Source organism: Antrostomus carolinensis, unplaced genomic scaffold, assembly GCF_000700745.2.
Source record: "Antrostomus carolinensis isolate BGI_N321 unplaced genomic scaffold, ASM70074v2 scaffold28379, whole genome shotgun sequence".
In the NCBI taxonomy this organism is placed as follows: Eukaryota; Metazoa; Chordata; class Aves; order Caprimulgiformes; family Caprimulgidae; genus Antrostomus; species Antrostomus carolinensis.
In genome coordinates, this window is record NW_010336845.1 from 8,814 (window position 1) to 20,980 (window position 12,167).

Genomic DNA, 12,167 nt, shown 5'->3' on the forward strand with positions numbered 1-12,167 from the left:
AAATGCAAGACGTGACAGGGATTATGACAGATGTCCAAAATGTTTCACTAGCTGGAAAACAAAACCCATTTTTGTTCAGACTGTTAAAAAAGTAACACCTGCAGAGCCCAATCGTAACAAAAACGAGCTGGATATTCACCAGCAAGGTAACAACTCCTGTCTGAAATCTCAAGCCAGACTTCTAACAAAATAAGTCACACACAATTTGACATTCTTGGTATTTCCAAGGTAAAAAGTGTCAAGGAAAACCACTTCTATCTCAAGGAAGAGAATGATTTCAAGCGTGCTTTTAAATACATAAAAACCCAAGCGGTTCTGCTTTACAGATCACCAATGAAAAACCCATGCAAATTAGTTGCTTTTTTGTAAACAGTTTGAAACAAAGACAAAACCCACAATTCTCCCTTTCCAAAACTGTGCACATAAAAATGGAACAAAACCACTGTGTGAATATATCCTTCCTTGTGCTAGGATATGGCAGAGTATGAACCTATGAACTGCAGTTTACTTGAGAGTCCAGGTGCTGGCGTAGCGATTCCGTTGTGAGGAGACGCTGCATCTTCAGTGTAGCTGACAGAGAATCTCCTACAAGTAGAACCCCCGTGGGACTGCAACAACACTAACACAGAAAATAAATAGGAAAAAGTAATGCTATTTATTAGAAGAATTCCATCTCTGAATTATTCTGTTTAAATTATAATGCAAGATAAACACGTTTGGATAGAAATGTGCTTGCTCTCCCAATATTTGGACTTTTAAAAAACACTTCCTAAGAATCAATTTTAAAAAGCATTTTATAATTTGATATAGCCATAAATTAATACTGTATGGAGATGATTAATATCCTATGCTAGTGGTCAGTGACCTTTTGTAAACACTAGCCAGATGCTAGCAAAACTGGCTAGAAAACTACTGTCACAGGCCTTTTGAACAAGCATCATCATTTTTTCCCCAACAATCAGATTCTTAATTGTTTTCACAAAACCTTTTCCTATTTTTTTTTGATACACTTTATTTTAAACCTAATACCTGAAAACAGAAACAAGTCTTCAAACCTCTTCCACTAACACTAAATCCACAAGGCAATTCACTTCAGTTGGCCATAACTACATAAGCTCTTGTGTGAGAGACCCATTCAGACAGGATCTCCCCTTCTATCCGCCCCCCTCCCCAAACAATCCATGCACTCCCCCGTGGAGGAGAAGGTGAAGTGAGGGACAGTAGGAAGTGGCACAGTGGACTGGCATTCCCCTCTACGTGCGATTCAGCGTCTGGAAGATTCGAGAGATCTGTAGCATGACCGGCCCAGTTTCTGGATCGTTCATCCACTGAGTGCTGTTCAAGGGGTTTTCAAGCATATCCTCGAAGGCTGCCAAGAGATGGAAATTGCAACACTCAGTCCTTTAGTCAGCAAAGGCTTCCATGTTTGGGACACTTCAACAAGAGGACAGTTAGAAACAGCTGTAACTCAAAGGCAGTGTGTAAGCATCACCCAAAAGTGGTGGGAACACGCATCGTACATTTACCATTCGCGCTCCTGAGTCTCCCCAGACTGGGGTGCTCCAGGCTGTTACGCTTTCCCCGTTCCTCAGCATTAAATTCACTGCAGACAGAGGCTGATTAAATACTCAGCCTGGATTACAGTCCATCTTACAGAACCTCAAGGACATGGGTTTGAGAGCTAAAGCCTTCTCAAGTGTCCACATGCAGTAGCAGGGAACATGGTACACAACTCATCCATTTATGAAAGTCCATCTTAGAACTGAGTCATTTGCTGCCAACACTCCTATGGGAAGACTCTTCTGCAACTCTGCTCTTCTGGTCAAAGATTTTCCACATCCCAACCTAGATTTCTTGCGCCAGCATCTTCCTCCTCCCTTGTACTTAACCAGGACAGTTCATAGAAAGCACTGCCACCCCCTTGCCTCTGTTACCTTTGCTTTCCTACACCGCACTTTGGTTGTCCTATGGCTGCTCTCTCATGACATCTCAGAAGAGAAAACTAAGCCAGCAAAAGAAGAAGCAGGTATGCCAATGGCTACCTAGGAATAAGCAGCAGAGCCAGCACAAGGGTGGCCCCTTGAGCCCCCAAATCTCAGAGCTCTCTCTTTTTCACAGAGGCTCCTGGAGCCAGAGGGGAAGCAGGATCTCCCCTGGGAGCAGCATGCGATTTCTTTCCTGGTGTTTGGAGAATAGAGGATGTCAGGGAGGCAGCCAGTTCCACCTGCCTAGACACAAGCAGAAGAGAAACGCTGTCTGTGCAGAACAATTACCTCCATTTCTGAATAGTGACAGCAATCCAAATATTTAAGTGTTTTTTTCTTTCTATACACAGCTGTCTTTACAATAAGCTTTGTTGTCTTGTTTGTTTGTTTAAATGGGCTAGTCTTCACTCTTCTACTAATGCTGAAGGAACCAGATAGCTACTGCAAGAGCTAAGCTGCAAATTTGGCAGAAGAATGGTCCAGACAATAATTTATAAGCCTTATGACAGACACTGAGCTGGACTACTGGACATTTGGAGCAGTCATTATAGAACAGGACAAAAAAAGCAGTTTCACATCTGACCTATTCAGAAGTCACTGAAATGTCAGTGTTGTAAGAGTCTGGCAGAGCAGCACCAAGATCAGGGTCTTAATTTTCCCAGGAGTGTCAGTGTACAAAGCTCCAACTGACATTAGTGGGAGCTGTAAGTGCCCAGCAGCTCTCTGAAAGGCTCATCGTTAACACCTTGCTCAAGGTCATGCAGCATGCCTACAGAAACACCCAGTGTAAAGTACAGACCTCGCCTTTCACCACTGTATTTTTTTTTTAAACAGACTGAAAAGCTTAAAACTAAAGATCTAGCAACATTCTGTAAGTATCGAATTAAATGCAAACATTCATTATTAAGGTCTGTGACATAAGCAATTTGCAGATGTATCATTAGGAATATATTCTCTGATGTTCATACAAGCTTTACAAGCACATATAACGGCATTTCGTTTTCTATTTATATTCTGAGCTGCAGTATGGAACCCTCATTGGAAACGAAGAGGCCATTTGTTCAGAAATCAGGGTGGGAAGGTTTTGCTCTTCAACTATTTCAAGGCTTGCAAAGTCTCCTAATTACATTCAAAGTAGTATTTTTAAAAGCTTTCTTGAAAGAGCTGCACATACACCCTTTATTTAAAAGCACTGTTTCAAATAAATTTTGAAGCCATAGAATAAATGCAAAACTTTTTATACACATCACAGAGCCAATGTCATTCTTCTGTATTGTCCTCCAGCTTCAGAGACCAATTCATCAGAGATTTCTGTTTCACTGTCAAGCTCAACAGTTGGGTACTTGCTTTGCTCACTGCCTTTCTGACCATGAGCACAGAGACTTTACCACAGAGTTGAAATCCAGGTAGGGGGAAGTGCATTTTCACATAAGTTATCTCAATTTTGATAGGCAAAGCTTTAGCTCAGACTCCTTGTTTGGAGGAAACCTTACTCTTCTGTGAGTTACCTTCCAACTCAATGATTAAGCCTCAGCACACAGTAAGCTGTACAGCAGGAGACAGCCTTGTTTTTTCTGTGAAATAATGAGAGTTCTAGACAGACATTCCTGATTTCTCCCCTCATGGCCAAAGGGAGCACATAAAAGATCTAAATCCACAAAAGCATTGTAGCCAGCAGCTATTAAAGTTCTGAGTTCAGCAAAAGTAATCCAGTAGCCTGGGGAATTAGTATCATTTCTGGGAGAGCCCCAAGTTCTGTTCTGGGTTTAGCTGAGTTGCAGTATGAAGCAAACAAACAATACAGCTGCTGAAAGTGAGCAAAAGGGTACAGAGCTGCACCCATCTCAAAAAAGGGTGCTGTCATCATCCAGTCCCTACTCTTATTTGATAGCAGCTACAGAAACTATAGGATACATAGTTTATACATATATATAAACATATATATAACAGATATAGATCAGGAACTCACCTAGTAGAGTTTTAGGGTTGGTTAGCCCTAGCTGTACCACAGGGTTTTCTAAGATGGCTTGGAAGAGAGGGCTATTGGTGTCAATGCCTTTATCCAAGTCCTCTGGAGAAGGCTTTCTGTCTCCCAGCAGCCATTCACACTGAAAGAAATCACCAGGCACAACAGCTTTCACGATTGGTTCCAATACAATTAAAGTGTCTCCAAAGTTCTGACAATGTGGCACATTAAAAATAATTTCATTTTCCAATTTCATTTCAGTTGCTCATTTCACCTCCAGTAACAGTTGGGCTTTATGATCAATAAAAACATCAGCCAATGCAATGCTGAAAGGAATCAGTTGAGCAGACTATTATAGTGATAAGGAACAGAAATGACATTGTACTCACGGCTGCATTTTGCTGGTTGTTGTTTACTCTGAGTGCATCTACCACTTCTTTTTCATCAAATCCCATCTCCATCAGGGCAATGACAGCCTGTGTCAGATTTGCAAAGCTTAATAAACATAACATTCAAAACAGAAATGAAAACAATGACATTCTTCCACTTCCTCTACAGGAGCTTTTTGTGGGGTGACAAACTCCATCGTTTCCATTTGTAGACTACTAAGTAATCTTATCAACAAAGTTTTCAAATACTCCATTATCAAAAGTGCCTTTATTATGGAAGAAGAATAAATCTTAAGAGCCAAGGTAGTTCCCATCCTCAGCACTGAAAGCTGAACGCAAGGCAAAGAGCAAGTGTACCTGGGGTAGAAAGGAGAAAAGCAGCACAGAAACACCTTATTTTAGAACCTTTCTCACGTCACAAAGCTTTTTGTTCACAACTCACTGACAGATCAAGCTCCACATGCATTTGTAGTTCTATTCACTTGATTTGACTTCCTGGATCATTCCATTGCTAGTGAGCATTATGTACGTAGACAAGCCATACCTAGATATTGTTATGAGAACGTTTCATCATCTAGAAATTGTCCCCAAGTCATCAAATACCTTTGCAGCTTTTGACTGAAATCACAAGGAACAGCTACTTGTAAAAGCAAAGTGCTGGATTCTAAAGAGCACCTCCTGGTGAGTTTACAGTGTGATAACAACACATATCTTCACTTCAGCTAATACTGTGTTCTGAAAAAAGGCTAACTTCTGCATTTACTGCAAGACTTAAATCTGCTGGTGTTACTTTTCCTTGCCCTATAAATACAATAATGCTCTTTTGTCCTTTTCTTCAGCAAAAGGACCTACTCCTGTCCTGCAACCCTTCCTTCCTAGGCAGCATTCACAGAAAGCAATGCCAGGAGTCTGGCAGCTCCTTTCAGTCCCATCGGTTAATTCTCAGGTGCAGAAGTAAGTGTGTCAGTAATTTAGATCCTGTTATCTGAGACAGTGACAGATTAATTAGGTAATGTCCCTTTCAGCAACCCGAATTTAAACAGTCCCTAAAGACTTCCACTAAAATACTGCCAAGCCAGCAGAATGTACATCGACCCAGATGTCCCATTTCATTTATTAACTAATTATTTATTTTGGTTCCACAGTGCCCACACAGTCCCCTCCAATCCCAACAGTTACATAAATAGTGAGACAAAGAGCACATACTCGTGGGTCTGGACGAAACTCTCTTTTCCTCCGGATCTTCTTGAATATTTCTGTCAGCTCATCCTTGGCCTCTTCCCCATCTGCTTCTGAACTCGGACCCGCAGTTGCTTCACCTGCTGCAGAGGATGCACCAGCTTCAGCTGTGGCTTCTGGTGGAGTCTGACCTGGAAGCGGAGCATCCACCGTAGGGTCATCTGCGTGTTCTATCAACCACTCCATGGCCTGTGTCACTGACATACTGAAAAGCAAATCAAAACACAAGGATGAGAAACATTCCAGATGTACATTCCACATACATTTGCCTTTGCATTTACTCCCATGGTATACTAACTTGCAGATTCATTAGTATCTGAAAATGAAAAGTCATAAATAAAGTTTTGGAGCAAATCTCAGAGCATCTTAATTCTCCGTGCATTCAGGGCACCACAATCTTCTCAGAAGCCCAGAAGACAGAAGAACGAAGTCCAACTTGGACAGCTGCAACCCAGATTTTAAAAGGCATTTCTGAGGTAGTCACCTTATTCTTCACATCATCTGCTTGTGAAAGGGGGCCAGCCTGGCAGCCCTTGTGAACTGCAGACCAGCTACTCTTTCCAGAGCAAGTACAGCACTGTTTCCTCTTCCCTGTGCTGTGCCATCTGCACAAGCACGCTGCCCGAGGTAGTGCTGTTCTTTGAGGTAATGCTTTTTCCATCCTAGTTTTAGGTGATCCACATAAGGAGACTTTAGGAAAAAAAAAATGCAACTTTTTCTTTTGTTAACCATATCAAGTAGTTTACAGGCAGTGTGCCGAGTACACTTACTGATTTAATCGAAGGGCTTTGACAGCTCTGCTTTCTGGAAACCCCATTTCTGTAAGCTGGCGCAGAGCTATCTCATCCACTCTGTCTTCCTCATCCTCATCCAGCATGGCTACACATACACAAACAAAACAATGTTCAGATTGACTTCAAACTAAAACAAACCCCTTTCTCAATGGAATGGCATGTGTCAAGTTCAACCCCCATTCTTCTCTCCAGCCCTGCTTTTGTTTCTGCTCAGAATTTGCTATCTCATCATTCACTTTGCTGCACTCAGCTTAACCGGGCTCAGATAGATTCTTCCTGGACAAAGACTTTGTCCAGATGTGTTTGAGATCTCAAATGGAAGACAGCTAACCCTCATATTACCATAAGTAGAAAATTCTAGATGCTTTCACTGAAGATCTATTTTTCAATTAAGTTGGATCTGGTCCTAGCAGATCAAGGGCATTTCCCACAAAGCGAATCACCAGTTACACTTTCTCCTCATTTTACTATTGTTTTGTGCATTTTCAATTATTCTTTATCATCCCTGAAGTGTAATTACTAACAACTTTATTTTTAAATGGAATTTCTCATCCATACCAAAGGGACCTTATAAATTTGCAAGTTTTCTATAACCTACACCAACAAGGTGAAATCTTTGCCACAAAGTTTGTAGTAGCTTTACTATTACATCAAGGTCTGGACTTCACAAGTCCACTCATCTGCTATGGAAACAACCTTGTTCCCAGGATTGAACTAGTAACTACAGAAAAATGTTCATACCATTTGCCTTCTTAAATAGTTCAACTGCATCTGGGTTCAGTGCTAGCAATTTCTGTGCAACTTCTATGAGAGACACTAAGATCTTCCGGAGCTCTGTCTGGAACTGCAAGAAAGGAAACTGTCAAGACATTTAGACAGGAAGTTAACAGACATCATTAAATCTTAATATATCTATTGTTAGTATCTCAGCAGTAATCTGGCCCCCTGTACAGAGGCTTGCTTAATCAGGGCTTTATTTTAATTGTTCAGTCTCTCAAGAAGCACTGGGCCTTTCCCGTGAAGTGCTACATGTAAGTAAAAGCTACTGGGCAGAAAGGTCCTTTTATTCCTACCACAGTTTGCTGCCCAGTACCACCACAAGCTCCGGGGTGTTCAAGAAAACTCACTGCTTCATGGAAACACTTTGACTCCCACCTTGCACAGTGTTGTAAGAAGACAGTCCCAGTAGCTCCATGCCAGTGCTACTTGCTTCTGTGAACCCATAACCCTTCCTGGTTTCTACTACTATAAACTCAAACAACATAGCTTAAAGCTATTTTCTAAACTGGAGCATCACAAATTCCTTTCAGTTGGACATTTGTTTTCAAAAATGCCATGGTCAGTAGCTCATGTCGGCCATTAAACAGCTTAAATGCCAATTATCCCTTTAGGTTACTAGGGCACTCTGACAGCGTGCAGTGTGTAGGCAGATTTGCTGCTTCACATCCCTACCAGTACAGAAGAGTAAAAGCAGTCCCCACACTGCTGAAGACACAGTTAGAAGCATTACAGACTATAAGCATTCAATTACTGAAGTCAAAATTTATGCCTTATCTATCTTTTCAAACCATGGAAGAGAAAAAACCCAAAGCAAAATTCAGAAGTGTTTTATTTTTACTAAATAGTATGACCTTTGTCTAAATTTTACACTATCTGCTTTAACAGACATCATATACATCTGAATTCCTCTTGCAGATAAGAGAATTACATTCATACATAAGAGAAAAGGTTCTCCAAGATAAAAGTCTATTTGGATGTTAGCGTGTGAGTTAAAGAAGTCAAGTTGAGTACTTACATCCCTCATGTTGTGATGGGCCACAGTGCGATCCACATTGCGAGAGGGCAGGTTTGCAGTTGCTTTGAGAATAGCATCCTTATCAGGAGCTTTCTGCTCTTGTTTCCTCTGAAGGAAAGGAAACACGATCAGGTTTCGTACCCCATTATCCACAGAACAGAGAACACAGCACAGCGGAGAGCAGTTTCATATTCTTCACCAAGGCATCAAGCAGGGCTCTGTAACTTGCAACTAAGAGAAACAGTAGTCTAGCAATACAGTGGATTAATAGCACTAGTATCTTACAAAGCAAAACTGCTGGGCTGCCCCACTTTCAGTCCTTATATTTCCTATTTCTGTCATCTAAATAAACAGGGAAATTCCAGCACAGAGAGGGAAAGTGACGTATCAAACATAGAGAGAACTCAGAGGCCTCAGTTCCCAGGACCACACTCCACTCCACATGGTCTGCTCACAGCACGCTCTCTTCAAACCCATGGTTTGTTGAGAGATGTACCAATCCTGTGCACAGACTAACACTTAACTGCTCAATACTGGAAGTGCTTCGCCAATTGCAAGTATCATGCAGAGGTATGTGGTGCCTCAGATTTTCAGTACATGCTTACAGTCCAGGCCAAATCATAGCAGGGTACAAACTACAAATATTTCCCAGTCTTATAACTTATGCTCTTACAGTGACATTCTGCACAGCAAGACCATACTGAAGAGAGACATACACCAATACCTACAGGAAGGGATACAGAGACATACACCAATACCTACAGGAAGCAAGAAGAAACAAAGCTGTGCAAGGACAAAGTAGAGAGACCCAGAAATTCCCAGTGTCAAGCATAAGCATTGCTCAATGTGTTTATGCGATAACATCAACTGCAGTATGATTTGTGCATAAGCATCATCCTGGGCATCACTGAATAATAAAATAAAATAATAAAAAAATAATAGTAAGGGTGCAACACATCAGCTCTAGAGATCTGGTTAGAGAGTGACAAGCCACACACAGATAAAGACAGAAGACAGCCTGACAGCAAACCACTGTATTTCTATTGAGCTTTCAAACAGAGACAAAGCAAAGCACTTGCAGAACTATGCTTACACAGTTATTAGACATTTGTTCAAAGATCAAATCTATACCACTTCCACAGAGCACATCTGCACGTCTATTCTAAGGCAAATGTTCTCACAGAGTTAAAAATGTAAAATCAGCTTCCTCAAAGTTTGGAAGAAATATGAAATAATTTCCCTAAAATTCAACTGGCAGAATTTGCCTCTACAAACAAAGAGTATATCACAGTAACCCTCTGCAGCTCATCGATAAAGCAGTTCATCAAAACATCAAGTCAAGAAGTCTTTCAAACTCACTTTCTCCTCCGCTGACACGTCTGCCATTTTGGGGAGTGGAGGTGGTGCACGCTTCTTTATCAAAAGCAAGACATCTAGAAAGAGAATGATACTGACATTAGAAAGTAATGTGAAAACAGTTCTTGTAAGATACCTCACAAATTCAGTTTTTCCTGGAGATGACTTTTGTACTAATTTCACTGTAGCATCAGACCTTTTTCACACTTTAAAACCTCTGTTAAAACACTCCCCTGCAGTATTTGCAATTCCTTAGTGCACAGTGAATTCAAAACATGGTCCATTATTAGTTACACTTTGTTACTGGTTTCTTCTCCTCACACAACACCATTTAAGAAAGGGTATTACAGGCTCCCTTTGTCTTGTAGATTAATCATACATCAATTGGCTCATCATACTAAGAAAGCATCAGCACTTTCAGTGCTTCCACTGAGAAGGAAGCAGTAGAAACACGCCACAGATGGTTTCTGGTCTAAGCTGGGGCCTTCCTTCAACTGCAGGAAGGCAAGTGCCAAGGTTCAAGAACTTCCAGCATCAGGCTGAAGCTCACTTTTGTGTGCGAATGGTAGTAGAGCAATTCAGGGTCTACAGTGGGGATGCATCACTGGTAGCCCAGAAGGGCAAGGCACAAGCACAAACAAGTCTTCAGTCTCACATATCCCCTATGACCTGGCACGAGCTTGATTTGAGCTTTGAAGGATATACTTTGCCCGTACAAGGCACTCTTTTTCTAGAGACCACAGATGCTTCACAAGTTTCTAGCACCTCAGTTACTACCACACACATTCTAAGAGTGGAAAGATGCAGACACACCAGTGAGAACCCAGAACAGGCCTGTGCAGCAGCTGCAGTCCTTCAGCCAGGTGTGACCCGATGCACAGTTTTTAGTCCATTACATTAAGTAAAAAGTAAACAAATCATGCTTTGCTCAACAAGTTTCCTTGGTCTGGCTGAGCACACAACAGCCAAGAGCAACAGCTGGTGAAGGCTGCTAACCCTCATTTGTCCAGCTGATCAGAACGTGAAAGGATCCACATGCTGACTCTTGGCTGCCCTGTGCAGTCAGCCGGTGGCAATCAGCTGCTGGCTGCAATCTTCTCTCCCTGACAGGCAAAGCACATGAAAGGTAGAGCAGCTTGCAGAGGGAAAGGAGCAGAGAGGCATCTGCATGACAGCTCACTACGACTACCCAGTGAATGCTGCTTGGCTGCTGCAAACTGCAATTCAAAACTCTGCAGGAGCCGGCGCCTCGCCTCGAAATAATACACCCCGATCAGCAAAAACGCTGTCCCTCGCCTTTGCCTAAGATGGCACTTCTCCTTCAGCTCTAAAGGTGACAGGTGACCCTGCCTTAGAAGAGAGGCCAAACTGCTTGTGATCACAGCAGCAGCTCTCCAGCCTGCATGAACTCAGGCAAAAAGCCAGGAGCTCTATTCCTGCCGAGTTTCTGGTTCAGACAGTATTTCAGTCCACAGCAGCCCTGCTTCTCTCACTTTCTGCACCACTTTCTGCCTTTTATCTCCAGAAGAGGCCATTGGCTTAAGCTGTCAAGTAAAAACTGACTCCAGCTCTCATCTTTAGATCCTCTTTTGTTTCACGTTAATCCTTCACACCTTTAAAGTTCAAGAGCAAATACTTGCCTCACATACTCCACTGTAGTCAGTGATACTACAGCGTGATGGATCCTGACCTATGTTTGGGGAGGACAGAATGAGATCTAAACTACAGACACTCAGATACACTTCAGCAAACATCCTTCTGCTTGACCTGGAGAACTCAAGAGACCACCCCCAGAAGTATCAAGTTGTCTGTCTTTGAATACTCAGCCATGGTAATTATTTTTGAAACATTTTAAAAGAAAAATGCTGCCCTAGAAGTTTAAAAAAATTCCTTTAAAACGAGATAGAAATAATCTGTTTAACTTAATCAACACTCCTAATTTCTTTTCAGCTCTTAAAAGGAAGAGTGAAGGAAAGCAAACTGCTCAAGGTGATCTCTCTGGACAAAAAAAAAAGTATTTTTTTCCTCTTCCTTTTTTGCCACTTTATTATCTTCCCATGTCAAAGCAGCAAGTAGATATTAAAAAGGTTACTGTTTGGAACTCTCCAAATAGTTAAACAGAGTCTCGTGTTTCCAGGCTGATAGGATTAAAAACCAGACAATCTTACCTCTATCTTGAATGTTTTCCTCCAACACTGTTTTTGTGTCTGTCAGCACCTTCTCAGACGTAGCGTGTATCAACTTATGGTGTGTCACAGTTTTCGGATCCTCCAAACTCCCAGGTACACACTGCAGAAGATAATAAATATTGGAGATCAGAAGACAGCAAGAAGCTTCTGCATGAATCACTACATGATTCTCTACACACAAACTGTGCCATCATTTGCCAGCTTCTTACCAGCTTAGGTAACAGCGCAATACGTTAGAGGCCAGTGTACAGAATGTATTTTATTAGAGAAACTGAGGCTTGAATTGTGCTGTAACAATACTGACTGTGGAAGGTTTCTACCTGCATATCCAAGCTCCTGGCTGGGAAGAACAATCAACAAATGGAAGGACTCTAGCCTGCCTTCCTTAATGCTGTTAAATTAATAGTTCCCTCAGGGAGTTGGACTTGATGATCCTTATGGGTCCCTTCCAATC

At 41.8% G+C, this 12,167-nt stretch overlaps 1 protein-coding gene across 1 annotated transcript; it reads right to left on the reverse strand.

The window, feature by feature from the left end:
• Positions 1 to 638: 638 nt before the first annotated feature.
• On the reverse strand, positions 639 to 11,813 carry UBAC1 (UBA domain containing 1; the record flags this gene model as incomplete). Its single annotated transcript, XM_010175022.1, has 9 exons — positions 639 to 1,369; positions 3,955 to 4,093; positions 4,341 to 4,427; positions 5,547 to 5,784; positions 6,350 to 6,458; positions 7,115 to 7,217; positions 8,169 to 8,276; positions 9,528 to 9,601; positions 11,693 to 11,813. Coding segments are annotated over 9 exons (1,095 nt in total), but the record flags the coding sequence as incomplete, so codon positions are not given.
• Positions 11,814 to 12,167: the final 354 nt, after the last annotated feature.